The following is a 20,979-nucleotide window of genomic DNA, read 5'->3' as shown; positions in this document are numbered from 1 at the left end:
AGCTGAAGTATTCAAACATGAGTGCCTACAACTAGGCACATAGTACCCTAATTAGGCACCTAGATGAATGCAGGATGAGTTAATGGTGCTCAGTATCTTTGAAAATTAAGCTGTTTATTAGCTACCTACATTTCTACCCTTTTTAGTTGCAAAGGCATCTTTCCCAATGTGAACTTTTCTGAGTCTGCAGACAGACACTCATTTCATGGAATGCTTACCTGTGTGTTCATCGCTTTATAAATAGACAGATAGGTGTGAACCAGTATTTCATTTATTTATGCTTTTAATTCCTGTTAAATCAGTAGTCACATTAAGGGTTTCCCAGTCTTCTTCACCACCTTCTCCTCATTCATTACTACATCAGTAATATCCATTTGACACAGTTCCTATCAGGTCTAGTGCCAGATGGCTCTGGGTCTGAGTTTGTGTCCTGTCTTGGGAACAGCTGCCATTGTCAGTGCAAAGAAGGTGTCATGGCTTTGAACCCAAAGCTGGGACCCAAACTTGAAGCTCTATGTGGGGCAGAGCTGTAGCACTAATGCAAGAAACCATGAAAACAGCACACACGTCCACTCGCTGCTGTTAAGCAAAAGCCCTTCACTTTCAGTAAAGGCTCTTTTACATTTTCCCCAATCAACCATGTATAGAAATCTCATGCAAACTTAATTCCGTCACCACCTGACTCCGCTTCCCAGCCATGAGGTTCCTCTTTGTATCATAAACTCAATTAGACATATGCATTTCACTGCATGGAAACAGATGTTGAAACAAAGCGTGTATTTATTTCTCTCTCCCTTTCTCCCCCTAGATCTAGACACATACAAACACTCTCTAAAATGATAACAATAGGAAATATAGTAAATGAGAGAGCTCCCAACGAAGGACAAAGGGGCTTAAGTGTCCATGTATGAGCAGCAGATCTGAATTTCTGATTGCTCTCAGTTAGGCAGTTACACCTTTGAAGTCAATGGAGTTACTCTGGGTTTATAATGGTGTTATGGAGAGCAGAATTGGGTCCTTTGTCTCAGTTTGTTTAAAAGTTGTTTCGAGAGTTTCTTTATACATGTTTTTGTGTACATACCCAACATGGCAGTTATCCAGCACTATCTTTGGATGCTAAGGAATTTTAAAGCCATGCTATTTGGCAACAAATGAAAGAAGTGAGTTTTAATTTCTCAGTGTACTGGTAGAAACACAGGAACTTAATTACAGGACTGACAGCAAACTACATTACTATGTGCCACACAGCATGCAACCGTTCCTTTTTTTAAAAAATTGCGGAGATTCTCCCCTGGGCTTGACTTTTCTACATTTTGAGTCCATTTGGTTTTGGAGAGAGACACAAGAGCCTTCAGCTTTGAGCAGAGAGCTAAATTATGCAGCTGCAAGGCTGCCAGGCCCTCCAGAATAGGATGCTTCGTTTAGATTTTTCACAATGCTATTGAAGTGCTTATTTTCCTCCTGAAGAGACACAAACAGATGCAAACTTCTGTAAACACTTTAGAAATGAATTCAGTGAGTTTGGCCTCTCAGCAGTGCTCAATAGCTGACAGAAAAATGTCTAATTAGTGCAAGTGGAAATAATAGGGCCACTTGGATTCCTTCCATCCTCCTCCAAGTCTACTTTTCCTAGGAACTCAAAGGCCCTTTTGTTTGGTAGGTCACCCTCTCTCAGGCTTTTGTGCTCCAATCTATTAAGGGAAGAAGGGGGAAAAAAATAGATTAGGCAATGCTCTGTGCTTAAATATATGGTGTGTTCATGAGCATTTAGAATGGGTAGTTTGCAGGGTCAGTTTACAGGTGCTTAAAGAGAGGAATTCCTCCGTTGTGGACAGGCAGAAGTAGAGCATGTGCACACAGGGAGTGGGGAATCCCTTTCAAGTGACATCCTTTCAGCAAACACCACTCTCTGAATCAGGAAAAAGTTAAACAAAAAAAACCAGAACACTTTCTTGAAGCGTGGAAAAGCTGGGAGATAGCAAATATGCTGCTATTGATTGGTACCATTATCCTATCATATCCTATCCAAACCATCCCTGCCTTGCTTTCTTCATCACCTGAGAGTTACATAGCAAGCTGTGCATTTAAAAACTGAACAGAATAGTAAGATTCCCTCTGTGAGCTTGAGCCTGATCTCAGTTGCATCAGTATAAATCAAAAGTAACTCTATTGATGTCATGGTATAAAAACCCATATGAAAGGATAATCAGGCTCAGTGGCCCAGATTCTCAAAGGTAGTTAGGTGCCTAACTCTCATTAGGTACATGTACACTTATGGTAGCATGTAGCAGACAGACACTGCCCGGCCAGCTAGCGCAGAAATAAATAGCAGTGTAGATGGGGAGAGAGAGCTTAGGCGAATAGAGTAGCATGCCCTATATGCAAGAACCTTAGGGTATATTCCCTACACAACTCTCTGCACATCCCCAAGCAGTGCCTCTCATGTCGACAGTGCTATTTTTAGCAGTGTAGTGTCCCACTGCCTCCATACTGCCAGAGCCACGGTGAAAGGCTCCAGCAATGAGGAAAGGCTCTGGCAGGGGGGCCTTTCCCTGCTGGAGCTTTTCTCTACCAGCTTTTCTCCCTCACCCACCCCCCGGCCCGGCTGACTCCCTGCAACAACCTGTTCTTGCTGGGGTGCTGCTGGAGTTTTCCCTGCTCTAGAGCCTCTCATTGTGGGGTACAGCTATGCACCAGAGTGACAAGTGTCGACGCAGCCAGCCTTTCACTGTGGCGGATAGCTACAGGTATGGTCTTCTCCTTTACACATTGTTATAAGTGTAGACATAGCCACTGAGTTGGGTGCCTAAATACCTTTGAGGATTTGGGCCTGTGTGCCTACAAGGATAGCTAATGAGAGAGGGAAATGTTATAAGCCGAGTACAAATATTGAGCTAGCTGCCTCACCTTTTTGTTTGAAATTTTGCTGGTGACTCAGATAAAGTTCTCTCTTCAGTCGTGCCGTATCTGATAGGGCTTTGGGGACTGATTCTGCTCTCACTCACCAGTTTTAACGCCATTGATTTCAGTGGAGTTACTCCTGATTTACACTGGTGTGAGGGAGAGGAGAGTCAGGCCCTTTTTGGGAGAGAGCTTGACATACTAGATTTTTCAAACACTCCTGGCTCTTTTCACTGTATTGAGAGCCCTTTACATCCAAGCATCTCAAAGTACCTGACAAAGTTGGGTAAGGAGCATTACTTGCCTCATTTTTACAAAGCGGGGTAATTGACGGTTACAGGGAGGTTGTGGGCCAAAGACCTGTCTGGAAAGCATATTCTGTGTCTGTGGAAGCACAGGAGGGATGTGTTCCCTGACTATACTGTATTGCAAGAGTCTCTTCTCGCTTCCTGAAGTGACCTGCGCTCCCTCTTCCTCCCTCTATGAAGACAACTCTTTTCACTTTTCTCTTGCTTAAGACCAAGAGACAGTGTGACCCACGGGAATTCTATAGAATAGGATCCAGTTAAAAGACAGTTCAGAGGAGAAGAAAGGGACAACAACTTCACACTCCTTTACATTCCTCCTACAACCTGTGCTCCCAGAGTGATTTTTTGAGATAGGAAAAGAGGCTTCTGCCATGGTTTACCAGTCCTTCACTCTGCCCTGCTTCTCAGATAACAATAATCATGTAATGTACATGTTTCAGTGAAATGAGCATTAGCTGCTACTCTCCCCATCACGAGAGAAACCCTCAAAGGAGGTATGAAATTCCTAATTTGAGCTTGTGGAGCTCTTTTCCTCATTGCCCCATTGGAGGGAAAGGGAGAGGGGGGCGGGGACTGATCCTCCAACTCTCCTGGAAAGGGCAAAGTGTTTGGGCCTAGACTGGCAGATGTCCCAAGATCTGCATGGCTCTCTAGACACCCACAGAGGCTCTGTGCATCCACACTGCTTCCCCGCTGGCCTCCCTTCTCCCTAACAGCATGCTCCTTCAGGAACTCTGGCTGATTCCTCATGCCAGTGAGAAGGATCAGCCGCAGAGGGGCTGCTTTAATACTGCTTTAAAAATCATTAAAGGTGACCTGCAAAGGAAAAAACATTGGACTTCTGCCCTGTTTGCTTCTTTGTGATGTATAAAGGAGTGTTTGATCTTGCAATCTTAATTTGCATTAATGCCAGTTATTTATATTTAAGGCTGATCCCGCAGAGAGCTGATTGCCTCCTGAGAGGCCATAATTTCCTGCGGGACTTTTAGGAAAAAAAGGAAAAGAAACTCTGGAGGTAACATTCACAGCTCCCATTTAAGCTAATGGGAACTCCAGCAGCTCAGCAACACTGAAAATCAGGCCACTCATTTGGATAATATTTAAATATTTACACATATGTAAATAAGAAGCCTGAGGCACTCAAGGCACTTTGTTTTCATCTTTACCTCTCTGTGCCTCAGTTTCCCAATTGCAAAATAAGACTAATGGTAATTATCCACCTATGTAAATTCCTTGAAGATTTATGGATAACAACTGCTGCACAAACTAGATGCGGAGCTCTTGCAGCTCTCAGTGACATCAGATGGAAATTGGGAGGGTGCTCGGTACTTCTCCAGGTCAAGCAGTGTAAGAGCTAGACACTACCATTATGACTATTAATTGGTTTGTTGTTCATTTAAATTTCAGTGGAGTTTGTTCATTCATTGTACAAAGCACTTAACTGCCATTCTAGGAGCAGTATAACAATTGAAAAGACAAAATAGGGACAAAATCCACATTACAAACCCACAAAACAAACTACCCAACCAGAAGTTTCCATGCAAAAAAAATAAATAAATCACAGAATAGACAGAAATAATATTTATAATACTAATAAACTTTATTTAATCACTATCACCCTTACCAAAAGCCCAGGAACAAAATAATTGCAAGCAGATTGAGAAATGCATACAGTCTTTTATCAACGAGCAGATATTTGTTTTTCCTAATGTCTATTTCTTCAATCTCTGTAAAATTATGTGACTGTCTGATAGCAATTGAGAAAGACAATTTGACAGAAAATGTGGTCTAGTGCATAGTGTTATATAAGCAGCACTATTCCACAAAGAGTTATTAAGCCTGAGTATTTTCTGAAAACACTTAACTGAACTTCTTTTACCTCTCCTGTTTTTGCCTGGCTGTCTCCTGTTTTTGGTGTTCTTTTCAGGTTTATTTGAAAGCCTCCATCATGGTCAAGGACTGTGCAACAGCAGCTGCTGTTGTGTTCCTGATTGACCGATTCCTATATTGGGTGGATGCCTCCAGCAAACTTCTTCGAATTGCCAAAGGCCTGCACAAGTTGCAGCCAGCCACACCAATAGCCCCTCAGGTGGTTATTCGCCTAGCTCGCATCTCTGTAAATTCAGGTAACAAAACTCTTGTTAAGCTCTCTCTCTCTCTCTCTCCCTCTCCATTTTCTCAGCTCAGTTCTAATTAGGAGCTACTTGACTTTCAAGAGGATGCTTTGTCCTATTCTGGGGATGACATTCCTATGATCCCAGTGCCATCTTTTCAAAGCTAGATCCCACCTCCCCTGCCCCCCTCCCACCTCCTCTTGCCAGCACAAAGGGCCTGGCATAAAGGGTTTCAGAGCCAAAAGCAGTAGAGAAAATTGTGAAAGGGTGTGGAAAATACTAATTGGAGCTTTTGTTCCTTGACAAATCTGGCCTGCTGGTTTCAAACAGGGGTATCTGAATTGCTATACTTTTGACCAAGAGCCTTTAAAAAGTAGATTAGAATACTGGCATTTTCTCTGCACTGTCCCAGCCTCTTTTTCAGTAGGGCCACTTGACTATACAAACAATGCAGCTGACTAATGTAAATTGGTACTTTTTTTCCATCATTCTTGGAGCGTGGATGGTACCTGAATGGCTTTTAAAGTATCTTCCCATTTTTTCAGGACCCAAGGTAAAAGGAGAAGTTGACTGAATCTAGCCTGGTTTTAACAACTCGATTTAAATTACTTGATTTTTTTTGGGTAAAATAACGACAAAAGAAACTATAATTTACCTTATTTCTCTCTATGTGTTTCTAATGCTCCCCTTGCTGTGGTGTCTAAGCACCAGAATATTCATACTTCGGGCTGGTGCTGCAGACATATAACTCTAATCACATGAGCAGTTCTCTTCACTTCAGTTGGACTGTTCGTGGAGCCAAAGCTGCCTCAACGTGATAAGGCAAAACAAGGCCTCACTGCACCTCTCTCAGCATTCAGACCTGCCAGTGTGTGACCCAGGCCGTTGAAATGGTTGCTGAGATGTGGAAAACCTGTGTTTTGTTGAACGCTGTGCTGTCATTGGCAGCTTTTACTGTTTTTCCCCCCCCCTGTAAAGCCTGTGTTTAGAATGTGTCCTTGCTGCATGAAGATACCCACCTACCCAGTTCTTAAATCTGTTACTGAGGTGGGACAGTTGTCCCAGGTTGCTCAGGGGACTGGTGGGTTTGGGAAGAGGGTGCCTGCCTGGGTTTGTTGGGGGTATCATGAGGAGAAGGATTTAGGGAGAAGGATTGGTCCCTGGCCAGGCTGCCCCCAGTACAATTCAGGCCAGACCATGCATTTCCCCAGTTTAGCTTTCCTCACCTCCTCCCACCACCCCTAAAATTAAATCTGTCCTATTGCCCTACCTCTCTGCAGCACACCATAGCTGCAGCCCCTGCTCCTCTCTAGCCCTCCCCTCTAAGGAACAGAGGAGGAGCCCATGGAGCAGGTGGGACATCTACATTTTTTGCAAGAGAGAATGTAGAAGGGCATGGAGCCGCTCAGCCTGTGAAGAGACCAGCAGCTCAGGGCCTGTTCCCTCCCTGTTCCTCTCTCCTCTTCTGTGAATGATGTAGCAGCCTAACCTCCTCACCCCTCCTCGGTCCGAAACCACTTCTCTGTGCTTGTGATCAATCCCCGGGAGCAGCTCCCTATTCCTTGACGAGGAGTAGAGGGGCTCGGAACCATAGCTGCTGGAGGACAGTCTCCTCCTTTCCTCCACTATCTGCCACTGTTTCCTGTCCTCGGAGGACACCAGCTCAGGATGGGGGCAGAGGCAGCGTGGATGGCACAGTGGAGAGCTCAGTCTGTTCAGCACAGCCCTACTTTATGGAAAGGATGGAGCACCACAGGCAAGCTGAGGCTTTTTAACAAGTTCAACATACTACCCTCATTATGACCAGCCAGCCCAGCCGAGTGGCCCATGAGGGGGGCACAGCCATGGCACCTGCCTACTCCTGGCCCTCCTTTAGGTCCCAGCCCCCTGTAGGGAGCGTCTCAGAAGCAGCTCTGTGTAAGGTGCATTTCTCCCTCCCACAGCTGGGTGGCTGTGTAGGGGCCAGACCTACATGATTGTAATATCTAGGGTACTGGAAGGAATGAGGCAAGGCCCATAACTCTGCTAGGGGTTGTTGTTTCTGTTAACAAATATTTTTTTATTTATTAGCCCAATTCTACAAACACATTGTACTGAGCATATCACATGAATACAATGGGACTATTCGCAGCAGTAGTTCTGCACTCAAATGTTGACAGGATGGAGCTGTAGAACAGGAGTTCTCAGACTGTGGGTCAAGACCCCAAAGTGGGTCACAACCCTGTTTTAATGGGGTTGCCAGGGCTGGCATTAGACTTGCTGGGGCCCAGGGCCGAAGCCCAAGGGTTTCATCCCTGAGTGGTGGGGCTCAGGCTTCGGCTTCAGCCCTGGGCAGCAGGACTGAGGTTACTGGCCCCCTGCCCAGCGCTGAAGCTCTTGGGCTTCAGCACTCCCCGGACTAGGGCAGTGGGGCTCGAGTGGGCTCAGGCTTTGATCCAACCTCCTGGGGTTGGGTAGTAATTTTTGTTATCAGAAGAAGGTCACGGTGCAATGAAGTTTGAGAACCGCTGCTGTAAAGTAATACATGTTAACTTGGCATACAGGATTTTCTAAGTACAGAATAGTGCAAGTATCCTAGCTATAAAGTATCCTGCTTTACCATTTCTTCTGTGTTTCTGTGCATGCAAAAGTGCATGTGGCATTCAGTATACATACAGGTGTCCTTGATTTCCTGACTGCTAGTTTAAGTCTAGCTATGAGTGTTTAACAGCAGTCCTAATTTCAGTAATGTAGAATTAAAAACACTTAAACATGAACAGTGAATGCATTAGAAAGATGGAGACTAACTAGAATAGACAGACTTTTATTCATGAATAATTCAATCCCGTCTGTGTTACATAATGCATTTTTATATTCATCTATCTTTTGGGGTTCTTTTTTCAGGAAAACTTTTAAAAGCTGAGTATATCCTAAGCAGCCTTATAAATGACAATGGAGCAACAGGTATGTCTAAGTCATCATTTTTTGCAAGTTTATACATTTTTTAGCTAATTGTATAGCTTGCCACACTCATACAAACTTTAAATATTGTCATTCACTGCACAAACCTCAATAAACTTCTGATTTTGCAATGACTTACATAATGCTTCCTACCAATATTAGCCAGAATTCAGTGGTGCTGCTAACAGTAGTAGCCTGATAAGAAATAATACTGATAACTAATATGTGCCTGCAGGATCGGGTCTTAAATTGCGATGTTCTCTCGCGGTTTGATCATGCGTTCCTTGTGCACCAAAAATTCCCACAAAAGCCCCTTTGTTGTTCGTATTCATTTCCTTTTTAATTTTTATTTTAATGCCCAAAAATGTGGTACGTAAATTACATATTTCCCTTCTGTCTGCTATTTACCATGAGAGAGAGAGAGATGTGGACAATGAAGCTTTCTCTTTTCACACTTCCCTAGTTCATTCAGGGAGCCCAGATTCTGCGAAGCTTTACTTAGGTCGAGAAGTACCCTGCACCTTTGCCTGCATCACTGACACCCTGCCTGCTAATTTCTCTCCCATGGGAGTTTTCTAACATTCTAAACCTCTGACCAGTTTCAAACAATTGACTGATTTTATTTTTTTTTAATCAGATTGTCAGAGAAATGTTTCTCTTTCCTCCCAAAATCACTTGGGTTTTATGCACAAAATGAGGAATATTGTGTTCTGTGCCAATAATAATTGTTTCACTATATAGTGACCATCAGAGCTAAAAATGCAGGATTTGTACCGATGGGGAAAAGAGAGTTCCACCTTTCACAACACTTGTTTCTAGCCTTGGAAAGGTTGGAAATATTGGACTTAAAGGTCATAATATTCTTGTGCTATTTTAAAACACTGTTAGAATTTTTATAAGTACTTATTTGTTATCATTACTCTCAGAGGACTGTACAGTTGGAGTCAGAGCTTGCTTACAGGTGGAAGGATGTGCAGTATTGCCAACCCCACATGCTCAATAATCATTGTCAGGCCCCAAAAATCATGAGATAATTTTTAATTATACATTTTAGGTGCTTTTTTTTTGTCTTTTGGTTTCTAAGCCTTTATGATTCACTTGGGTCATGTTTTCAAGCTTTTCTCAACAACGAGGTCTAGAAACTTCCTTTTTTTTAAATGAAAGATAAGTCTCTCAAACGTCCACACAAGTCCAGGAGATGGAGTTGAAGAGATATACCAAATATCACAAGACTTAGTGATAGTTAGTGTGAGTTGACAGTGCTGAATATGAACAACATTGCCAGTTTTAAAACAATGCAGACCTCTGAGATAAGGTTATTTGCATGCTATTCAGTGAGACTAATTGTTTTATCTAACCATAGTTTGTGATATTTGTTTTTTAATTATTTTTTGTGATGTGTGTAAATGTATGTCTTATCTTTAATTATGCTTAGCAAACGTACTTATAAGTTAATAAAGTTTTGGATGTGAACATTCAGTATGTATGAATGATGCCATATAAATATCAGACAAAAATAAAAATTTCGATGCCTAATCATTATTTGATGAAATTATGAGCACTTTTGTTTTAAGATGCATAATATATTGATGTGTGATGAGAAAGCATTTTTTGGCACAGGCTAAAAGAGTGTGTTATGCTGCCATTTATACATTACCACAAATATATTAATTAATTTAAGTAATCACTTCAGTTAATATTTGTGATATTTAAATATTATGTATTAATATTTAGCCACCCTTGCAAACCTCTGAAATCTTTAGAAGGGTGTTCCATAAAATGCCAAATATTATTATGATAAATTATTATTATTAATAATTTCTGTTGTTCTAGGGTATATCTAAAAACAATTGGTATAAAAGCTTTATACTGATGTTTATCTCTCAGTTCTTTTACTGTTACAGCACCTTTGTATCTGAGTGCCTACAAGGTATCTAAACCCTAATTCGAAGCCCATTGAAGTTATTAGAAAGACTCCAGTTGATTTCATTGAGATTTGGATCAGATTTTAAGGGCTCAGGAACCACCAACAGCTGTGTCACATTCCAGTGAGTTTTTAAACTCTCGTTTCAGGCGTGTGGCTGTATGACAAGGAAAGTGATAGGATTCTTGTTCAGTCAGTCTGTATACAGATCAGAGGACAGATTCTGCAAAAGCTTGGTAAGATCACACTCTGTAGCCAGACATTTTTCCATGCAGTGATTTCACCATTTAAGCATTTAAGTCTTTTCCCATGTTCACAACTTACTAAAAAGAAATTCCTGTCTAAAGTAAAGACTTGGCTTATCTAAAATGTTCCCCTGGTTTCTCTGACAGAGAAAGCCATAGAAAATTAGCTCTACTCACCACTGGCTGAAACAGAAAACACTTACAGCTAGCAAGAGCCCATTTATCAAACAAATGTAATTTACAAATCGTCAGTCTGTTGCTGAGACAGCCAGAAGATAAGCGCTCACCAATGCTGTTTCTTTTGTTAGTTTTAATATTCAAACTATTCCCCCTGTTTCAACATTCTTTCCTGAATGAAACCAGACGGTAGCTTACCCCCAGAGAGCTGTCCTGAAAAATTCCCTGGGCAGAGGCAAGAAGTCCCCAGGTTGGTGGTGCAAAGAGCTGCTATATGGAAGCTCTGCTCTTGGTTGGATGATAGCATAGCCAGCCTAATGCCATGCTGTGCCTTCTGAGTGAATTTCCATTTTCATGACTGCTAATCTAGAATCTTTCACAAGCATAACATTTACATTTATGAATAAACCAAAGCAATATGAGATTAATAAATGTAATGATGTAACTAAGTTGTCATAGAATGGTTTTATACAATCTTGAAATCTCCCAGCTCAGGATAGGTGAAATAAATTCATCTGCTTTAAAACAATATAGAACAATGTTGTAACTTAAAGAAGCAGTCTGCTTATTGATCATTTCTCTGCTTTATTTCAGGAATGTGGTATGAGGCAGCGGAGCTGATTTGGGCTTCAATTGTAGGCTATTTCAAACTGCCTCAGCCAGATAAAAAGGTTAGTGTTTTTTTCACCCTGAATTCTCTTACTAATTCCACATTGAGTCCAGAATCCATTGTGTTTCCCTCAGTCATATGTCCTGGTTTTATTCTTTCTGGATGTAATCAATTTCAGTCAAGGTTAAAACGTGGGGCAAATGTTCTAGCTGAGCGTTACACTACACTTGATTTATTTTTACATGCCTGTGCTCGCACTTATTTCTAAACCAGCATGTCTTGAGCTTTGTTTTGTTTTCTGCAAAGAAATAAAGCGATCATTTTCATTCATTACCGTCACCAGAAGTAAATGATCAAATGAGATGATGCAATGTAGTTCTCTGACTGAGTGACAGGCTAATACCAAGATGCAGCCATTATTACACTTTTAGGAAGGGGCCTTAACCATTACATTGGAACCAAACATTCCTGAGCGTCAGGAGTGTTCAAACCAGGGTCTGAATATCTATCTATCTTGGTAGTTACATAGTCCCCATCATCAGAGTATCTGAGTGGCTTACAGTGTTTAATATATTCATCCTCATAACACCCCCATGAGGTAGAGAAATGCTATTATTCCCATTTTACAGATGGGGAACTGAGGCACAGAGGGAGTAAGTGACTTGCACAGAGTCATACAGGAAGTCTGTGGTGGACCAGAGAATTGAAGCTTGGTCTACTCAGTCTGACGTTAGTGTCCTAACCATCATAGGTTCTATGACCATCCTTCATATATTTTGTTATTAACTTTGCAAATAGCCCAGATCTTTGTAACACCTCCATGCTTCAGGATGTTTGGAATCTGGAGCTGAATTGTGTAAACCAGTCCTATCTTTATAATGGACCGCACCAAAATTCCAGGTCCCAAACTCCCTAAACTTAATTGCTTAAAACTCTGGACCAAAGTTTTGTAGCTTGAACCTTTCTCAGAAATATTTATATGAAAGCAGAGGTGTGCAGGGAATTGTACAGATATTTAAGAAGGCAAAGGGGCAACATGTAATAGAATGATTTAGCTGTACTAACTGCATGTTAAGGTAATCTGTTGTCTGGCATACTGTTTGGGAATAGTGAACAATTGTCCTGTTTTGGAAGGACACAAGAGGCAAATGCACCTATCTTCATGACATTACAAATTCTTGTGATTCACTGACCCCTATTTAAAATTGCACATTCCAACCCCCAGATTTAAATCGTCATTAACTAGAGCACCTGCCTTTTTGTCAAAATCTGTTGGGGTTTTTTTTAAGTGCTTCATAAAATAGTTCAGGGCAACATTACCTCATCAGTGGCTCTATCAGCAGAACTGTATGTTGATTGCATTTGATGTGGTGCTTGTCTAGACAATTTTACCTCGTGTCTCACAAATAGTTTGAGAGATACGGATCAGTTCTAAATTATTGGTGTGCAGAAAAAGGTAGTAGAGTGTTAAAACTGAGCTTAAATGGATTAAGAACCTGTTTTCCAAAATCTGTTTAGTCAGGATTTAATGTAGCATTTAATCTGAAATATTCTTATGTTGTGTCACATGATGCTGTGCTGTATTTGTCACACCTTAAAAGCTGACAGGTTAGAGGAAATAGGAAGGAAGAATGTAACAAAATTCCAATCCTCATTCAGATCCCTCCTAAAATACAGAGCTAAATCCGTAGTTGGTGTAAATGGATTCAGTTTAGTGGAGTCATACAGACTTACACCAGCCCTTGTTCTTTCCTCAATGCCTGCACATTTATAATAATCCAAGAAACAAAATCCAGCTAACTTGTTTCCTGCTCTAGATTTCCCCATGTGTCCTCTCTTCTCTATGTGTCTTGTAGATGGCAAGGCACTGTCTTTACCTTTGTGTCTTGTACAGCACCAGCAAAAATAGAAAATAAAATGGAAAAAACACTTTTGTTTTTTTATTTTTCAGGGAATTGCTACATCACTGGGTATTTTGGCTGACATCTTTGTTTCCATGAGTGAAAAAGATTATAATAGTTTTAAAAACAACTCTCAAGTTGACCTGGTAAATATTCATGTATTAGAAGTCTCTTGCTGATCCTTATTTAGTTGCACCAAGTGCAGCCAAACTTCCTGCTCTTGTCCTTACACTGAGTGCTTGGGGAAGCTCCATAATGCCAGCCAAAGAGTTCGTTATCTCACCTAGACACAAAGTGGGTGTCATTTCCCTCCAGGACAAATTGAATTAACACTGTGAACATTGTTAAGACCAAAATTAGACACATGTTAAAACCTCCAATGTATGGGAAGGGTGAATGGGGAGAGTCTCTGGGACACCGGAATTGGTACAGATCAGACCATTGGTGTAGATGATCTAGTATCTTGCTCTGCCAGTAGCCCAAGACTCATTATAGTAGAAGCCTCTTATGGACTCAAAACCTGAGAGGTGTTGAGCATCTGCAAAACCCAGTGGATTCAGCTAATCAAATTCTAAGGTCCATGCTCTGTCCTGACTGAGTCCTGATCTTCACGAAATCAATGGCAATTTGCCTGAGTAATGATTGTGTTTTAACTTATTAAGGATGTCAGGATTCGACCCATAGGGAGTGGGTGGTGATCAGTGCATCTCAGGATTTGTCCTATAATTAAGTCATTTATTTCACATAACTTGAGAGGAGAAGTCAGTTTCCCTCTGTACTAGAAGTGCAATCTGAACATAGCATTGCATCAAAACAAACTGGGACTTTAATTTTCTTCCACAGTGTGCCAAGTCCTGTGGTCCAAAATCAGCCGTTGCTCAGACAAAATTGCTGTTGAACTACGTTAATGTAAACAGTAAGGCTGTACAGTTAGTCAGAAAAATCAGGATATGTAGAAGTTAAGGTTCCCAGGGCAATTTAATTCATGTGCATTGTCTATATTTAGTATCTTCCCGTTTTCTGGTTAGATATGTAACTTAATTTCTGTTTGACATAAAATGACTGCTATAAAATCCATAGCCAATTTAATGTAGTTATAGGAATCCTCAGTTTACCACTTTACCTGATTTATTTTAACAATCAAGCTGTAACATTTCATTGCATAAGGCCAAATTATGACTCATGTTCTCAGCAGATGCAGCTGGGCTCTGCAGTCAAATCAGTCCCACTAATTTCAATGGAATTAGGCTGGGTTACACCAGGTTAACTAAGATCAGACTCTCCCCTTCCAGCTATTTCCCACCACACTACTGTTACCCTCATTATACAGTCAAGTCTCTGTGGGTATGTCTACACTGCAATGGAAGCCCAAGATTCAAACTCAGGCTCAAGCCTAACCCCGCTTCTGTCCACACAAAAATCACCGTAACCTCATAGACTCATAGACTCATAGGTCAGAAGGGACCAATCTGATCATCTAGTCTGACCTCCTGCACAAGGCAGGCCACAGAACCCCACCCATCCACCTAGGGCTCAGACCCAGAGTCCCAGGACCCCAGGAAGGTGGAAGGTCTGAGCCCGAGTCAAGCCACGACCGAGGGTTCAAACTCTATTGTTTTGCAGTGTAGACACAGCCCTACTAGATCCATGCTCCTGGAGTTCACCAAAAGTATCCCATTAGCTGACTTTCTTTGTCCTCTGAACAGTCAAGTTTTTCCACACTGCAACAGGAATAAAGGGCTAGAGCAGCCACATTTTGGGAGGGTGCTAGGAAATCTGGGATATGGGTGGTTGGATTCAGGCTAGCATAATGCAGTGTAGATGCTCCAGCCTCAGGTTGGGACCCAGCGTTCAACAATTCCTGACCTAGGGTTATAAATGAGTGTAGAGACTCAAGCTCTGTGTTAACAAATCCAGGCTCTGCTAACTCAAAATCTACTAACCTTGGACTTACATTGCAGTGTTGACATATCCTATAACTGTTACTTGCCTTTTTCCACCACCAAGAATGTGACATTACAAAGATGACGTAGTGTATAAAGGAATTTTTATCTTGCTGTTTTAACAGAGCCTTCTCCAAGAGTTTGACCATCGCTTACTGTCAGCTGCTGAAGCCTGCAAGCTGGCAGCAGCCTTCAGCCAGTACACTCCGCTTTTTGTGCTCACAGCGGTGGTGAGTATGATTTCAGTTCACATCTGGGACTTGGGTAGGGTGGTGCACCCCTCCCAGAACTCCTATCTAAAACCACAAAGGGAGAAAGACAGACGGCGAGACAGATCCCCCAGAGTGATGATGCTTTGCAAGTTAATACCTCACCCTCCTGCAACTCTAAGCAAATTTAGAATAAAGGAGCATAATCAGAGAGATGAGACAATCCTTACATCATTTCCTAGAAATGCAGAAACGAGCTGTAACAGCTGGTATCTGTGCCTTGAAATGCATGAAGAAATAGCACTTTTCTTTTTATTTGGAACAGAATTCCAGATTTCTAATTCATTGACTTCTCATCCTTTTTCCTTTTCAGAATATCCGTGGCACATGCTTATTGTCCTATAGTTACTCCACAGAATGTCCTCCAGAGAAGAGAAAGTTCTATTTGTCTGAAGCTAAGGAATCCTTTCAAATTGGTCTTCTCACCAAGAAAGAAAATGACCCTGTCACTAGCAGGCAGGAGCTTCATAGTTTTATTAAAGCAGCTTTCTGCCTTACAACAGTTCATCGGCGACTCTACGGGGAGAGCAAGAAACTCTGTGAGGTGAGACAGCTATGTAGTGAAGCCATGGAGAAACTGTACACTTACAGCACTTCACCTTTTACAGAGGATCAAGACAAAGAAACACTTGCCAAAGAGATCATGTCTTTGATCATGTCTGTCAAGGAGCATTTAGAAGTACAAAGCTTCCCTAATTCAGATGCCAGGTCTTATGTTCCTGATAGTTACAAAGGTGGAGCGGAAAAGCCTATCTTGCGTGGTGAGGTGAATTTTGAGAAAATTCTTGAAGTGCATTCTCAGCACCATAGGTCAGTAAGTGAAGTGTTTGAAAGTACTTGCAGGAGCCAGGAAACCAGGCACAGAGAAGCCAAAATGGGAGCTTGCATCACTGTCTTAAAAACTGAAACTAAAAATGTAGACACCATGTGTACCACCGAAGAAAAATTACACTGTGGCAAGTACAGTGCCAAAATCTCTGATTCACAAAACTCAAGAAGAAGCCGTGAGAAACTCAGTGGCCGAAGGAGATGGATTAGTTCTAATGTAATGAACGTCTCCCTTGAAGAAGAAATGGAGAGAAAGACATCAGACAAAGTTACCAATGATGAAGATGGCATTTTCAGCAGTTTGCAAAGCAGGAGTCAAACCACTAGTTCTTTGAAGTCTTGGAGCAAGTTGTCAAAATCAAGTTCCTCTGCTAGCTGGGAGGAGCTAGACTGTAATGCTAGCAATAAGATGCCCAGAGATTGGCAACCAAGGGAAGAGGGCTCAGTGGATGAGCAGTGTTGCACAGCCTCAACCGAATCTACTGAGGAAAATGTTCAAGCTGGCAGCCTGCACTCATTGTCCTTCCAAACTCATCATCTCTCTCTTCAAGAGTCACAGAGTGGCTGTTCAGGTCCTTCTCGGCATTCATTAAAGAAAAATATGCTCTTTGCTAATAGATTAGCAGATGCGTCCTCAGCTTCCAGGGAAGGGCTCTTGCAGGGGACAGAACCTGAAAGGGATGCCTCAGAACAGAATGCAGGGGATGCCAATAGTATAGACTTCAGGAACAATGCTATTTCCTTCATGGACATAAAGGGTGCCCATTGTTCTGGTCCCAACAGACCCGGGAGGGAGACGATTTCCTCTTCCCTGGCAGAATTAGAATCCTTTGAAATGATTGAGTCCAGAACCAAGGACAGCAATAGAGACTTCAGTGTTATTCACAGCCCTGCTCAGCACAGTATAGTGGAAGGAAATGTAATAGATGCTGAAAGGTATAAAAAAGTCACAGAGCCATTATCTAGAAATAATTATGTGTGGATTGACCCAGAAGGAGATACTGTAGACAATACAGAGGATCTGTCAGTTGAGCCTCATGTACCTATAGGTAAGGTAGCTATTACTACATCTATAAGCAACAAGCCAAAAATAGCAAGTGATTCCTTTGTATTTAACTGGATTAATAAATCTTCTGCTGAAATGGCTGGAAATGAGTCTTTTGAAATGCCTGAAGTCGACACCCAGGCAGATACAGAAGATGAATGGGAGTTTGCTTTCAGCAATAGCAGGAGCTCAGTAAACAACTCACCTGCCACGAATGCTCCAAGGCCTCAACTTAGCCACAGGGTTGGGACCAGAGTTTCACCATCAGGGAGGAAGAAGCCAGAAGCTGACGACTTCAATGACTGTGCTACCACAGAGGAAGATGAAGCGGAAAAGTACAGGAACATTCTGAACAGCAGCCACAGCTCAGGCTCCTCTCTGAAATCATGGTACAAATCAGCTCAGTTTTCCAGCAGTTTCTCTGAACTAGAGAGTCCATCTTTTCTGAACTCCAGTGGGAGCTCTTTTGTCTTTGTGCCTGGGAGAACCAAAGAACAAATCCTAAAAGCTCACTTTCTAGAGGATGCTGATTATGAGAAGCTCTTGTCAGGTGTTAAGCATAGCTGGCTAGTGCAGAGACTGCAGACTACTGGAATATTTAAGGCTAGACAACTCCACAAAGCATACTGTAAGTAACATCTCCCCTGTGTGTGTATGTTCTATGCCATCGTGGTCCCAAACGTAGCTATACGGAGGTAAGAGCTAACCTTTGAAGGATTTTGTACTACATGCAGGCCAGCACTCTTACTATGATGATGAACATGGTATAAAACCCTCAAAGATAGATAGAAGCAGCAGATAGAAATCTAGGGTCTGGTCTTGCAATTCTTATTCATATGTGTTTGTGCATTGGCCATATAATTCAGAGGTTAGAGCATTGCCCTTGTAAACTGAGGGTCACATGTTTGATTCTCATTTTGTCTTATGCCAATAATGTAGAGGAGAGTAGGGACTGGTCCTTTCTGGTCTTAAACATCTATGAAACTATATATGAGTAAAGGCTGCAGAATCAGGTCTGTACTACTTACTAGGATCATACAGATCTCAAGGGTCTGAATATTTTTAGGCCCTCTTCATTTTTCAAAATATTTAGATTTAAATGAAAAACAACTAAGCCAGGGCAGAACAACATTTTTGCTTAGTTTGCTATTTTGCTTAATATCACATCCAGTTTTTTCCTTTCATCTGTTAACCAAACAAAGTCAGACTGCACCTGCTGCCAAAATCTCTCAATGCTTTTTAAATTGTCTTAAAGTCCTAGTGAGTTTTATATTTTGTTAATTTCAATAAAACTCTGTTCTCAATCTGTGAGTCTAGGTGCTCTGTCTGCTACCTCACAAAGTTAATAAACAAGCACAACTAACGCGGTTGAGGCTCTAATCTGAAGAGGGTAGGTTTTGATGAAACATTTTGATTGACCTGATCTGAAAAAAAAAATTTGGAAGTTCAGTTTGTGAAAGTTGTTGATATTTCAATTTGTGATGGGAAAATTATTTGAAATCTTGAAAATTCTTGTAGAATCATTTCCTGCCCAGCTCTAAGTGCCATAGTCTATCTAGTACAGTATTCACTCTCTGACGGTGCTGGCCCCAGCTGCTTTAGAGGAAGGTGTAAGAGCCCTGCAGTGGGCAAATGTGGAATAATCTGCCTCCACATGAAGATCTCCTCCTAAGCCTAGCAGTAGATTGGTTTTAACCCTGAAGGTTTTATATCCCTTCCAAATTTGTATTAGCATTAACTAGTCTAAATCTAGATAGTCTTATCAGTATAAATGTCCAGTGCCACACAATTTGGTGGTATTCAAGTTTATATGTGTGCTGGAGGCTTGTGACTGCCTCATAGCAGGGGCATTACAGAGCAGGAGTAAAATGCATTTGATTCTTCCTATAGATATTTTGTGTTCTCTACTCACTGTTAGTTTTTCTGCAGGACGCCTTTATCATTTAAACTTTTATTAGTGTACAGGACAGGTGCAGGAAAGCTCTGCTACCCCAAAGTAGCCCTACAGTGTTTCCTGCCAAAGCAATGCATTTTACCTAGCTATCTGATACATTTCCACTTATGGATGAGCTTCTTCAAAAGATGCTGTTTCAATACTGCACTGTGATAGTTGAGTGTGACAAGATAGCAGAGCTTTGAAACTTTGTCTGGGCATGGACATCAATCCCAACAGAAAAAACTGATAGCTCTTAGGTTTCATCCTTGGTTACTGGTATGGAACAACCTTGCTAAAGAAGCTGTTGGTTTCATTTGTGGGGGTTTTCTTTTGGTAGCTGCTCTTCTTCTGAAATACTCTAAGAAATCTGGGCTGTGGACAGGCCAGGAAACAGCTGTGTATATTGGAGACTACCTGAGCGTGGCGAAGGAAGGCAAACAAAGGAATGCATTTTGGATACACTTTCTGCATCAAGAAGAAACTTTGGGAAGGTATTGATCAAGCACAAATTGCTGAAGTGAAATTTTAATCAGGGCTAATTCTGCACACGTAGGAACATAGCAATTGCCATACTGGATCAGACCCAAGATCCAGCTAGTCCAGTGTCCTGTCTCTAACAGTGCCAGGTGCTTCAGAAAAAGGTGCAAGAAACCCCACTGTTATAGGGGCGTTATGCGATAACCTGGTCCCAGGGAAAGTTTCTTCCTAATCTCCATTAATTAAGAGTTGGCAAATATCCTGAAGCAAAAGGGTTTTATAGCCCTTCCAAAGCTCCTGGCTATTTGATCCTCACTATTATAGCTCTGGATATTCTTGTTACCCAGTTTGATTCTGAAGTTACGGCCTTTCCATAGGGACAGATATTTAAAAAGAACCAATTGTTTCATTACTGTTTTCTATGTTATCTGACACTGTGTTACATTTACTGTCCATTTTCCTATTATGCCCTTGGACTTGGCTACACACAAACCTGCACAGAGTCAGTAAATGGATTTTATTTCACACCTTTTGTTGTTTCAGATTCTCTCCTTGTGGATTAAGGGTTTCCTATTTCTGATTTAAATATATTCCGGATACAACAATCTTAATCTGAAATGAGAATATCAACACACAGATTTGCATAAAAGAGGAAAATAGTCAAATTAAAACCAATTTAGTGATTTCAGTGCAAGCTTGTATGTAAACTAGGCACACAGTAAAGCGTGCAATATTGTTGTGTTTTAATACAAATGTGAGTAGAGTTTGCTCATGGGCACAGTATTAACTACCAGTATTGACCTCTGCCTGAAGTGGAGGTCTGAAACTCCTTGTGCACTATGGTCCAGATTTTTTAAAGTATTTAGGCCTTGCTCTGCTCAGTGTTGCAATGCCTAAGTCTGATTTTTTTCAAAAATGATTTAGACACATGGGAGCCTAAATCCCATTTGCAGTCAGAGATTTTGGCTCCCAAGTGTCTAAATCACTTTTGAAAGTAAGATTTAGGCTCCTAAATCAGTTAGGCATTGCAATGCTGAGCGCAGCAACACCTAAATGGCTTTAAAAATCTGGGCCTAGCTGTCTTGTTCTCAGGAAGATAAGGAGAGAGGTGGGCGGGGCAGAGCATAGCATGTCTGAGAGATGGATAACATTTTATTCTGTGTAGTGGCTTTGAGAAATGGACACCTCTGCCCCTAAGAACTGGAATAAGTCCACCAGCTCAATTCACCTAGGCCTCAGCACCTAGAGGCAGTGCTTGCTGCTTGGGAGAGGGAAATGTGGATTTTGGACCATGAATAAATGTGATGTATAGTTATTAGGGAGGATGGTGGGATTTTCAAAGGTGCCTATGCTCCAGATGC

At 41.6% G+C, this 20,979-nt stretch overlaps 1 protein-coding gene across 6 annotated transcripts in view; it reads left to right on the top strand.

Annotated features, from left to right (window-relative positions):
- ALPK1 (alpha kinase 1) overlaps positions 1–20,979 on the top strand; it is an 83,417-nt gene that overhangs the window by 50,838 nt on the left and 11,600 nt on the right. For 5 of the 6 annotated variants that reach the window (XM_050943983.1, XM_050943984.1, XM_050943982.1 and 2 more), the window contains 8 exons: positions 5,137–5,335; positions 8,207–8,266; positions 10,337–10,423; positions 11,204–11,280; positions 13,171–13,266; positions 15,189–15,293; positions 15,646–17,833; positions 19,479–19,632. In XM_050943983.1, coding sequence (XP_050799940.1) covers positions 5,137–5,335; positions 8,207–8,266; positions 10,337–10,423; positions 11,204–11,280; positions 13,171–13,266; positions 15,189–15,293; positions 15,646–17,833; positions 19,479–19,632 — 2,966 coding nt within the window. Of the gene's footprint in view, positions 1–5,136; positions 5,336–8,206; positions 8,267–10,205; positions 10,312–10,336; positions 10,424–11,203; positions 11,281–13,170; positions 13,267–15,188; positions 15,294–15,645; positions 17,834–19,478; positions 19,633–20,979 lie in introns of those variants that run through there. The other variant, XM_050943987.1, reaches the window with a different exon arrangement.

The sequence above is a fragment of the Gopherus flavomarginatus genome, chromosome 3, assembly GCF_025201925.1.
Source record: "Gopherus flavomarginatus isolate rGopFla2 chromosome 3, rGopFla2.mat.asm, whole genome shotgun sequence".
Taxonomy (NCBI): Eukaryota; Metazoa; Chordata; order Testudines; family Testudinidae; genus Gopherus; species Gopherus flavomarginatus.
Note: the sequence above shows the minus strand (reverse complement) of the source record. Positions and strands in the feature narration are given on the sequence as shown.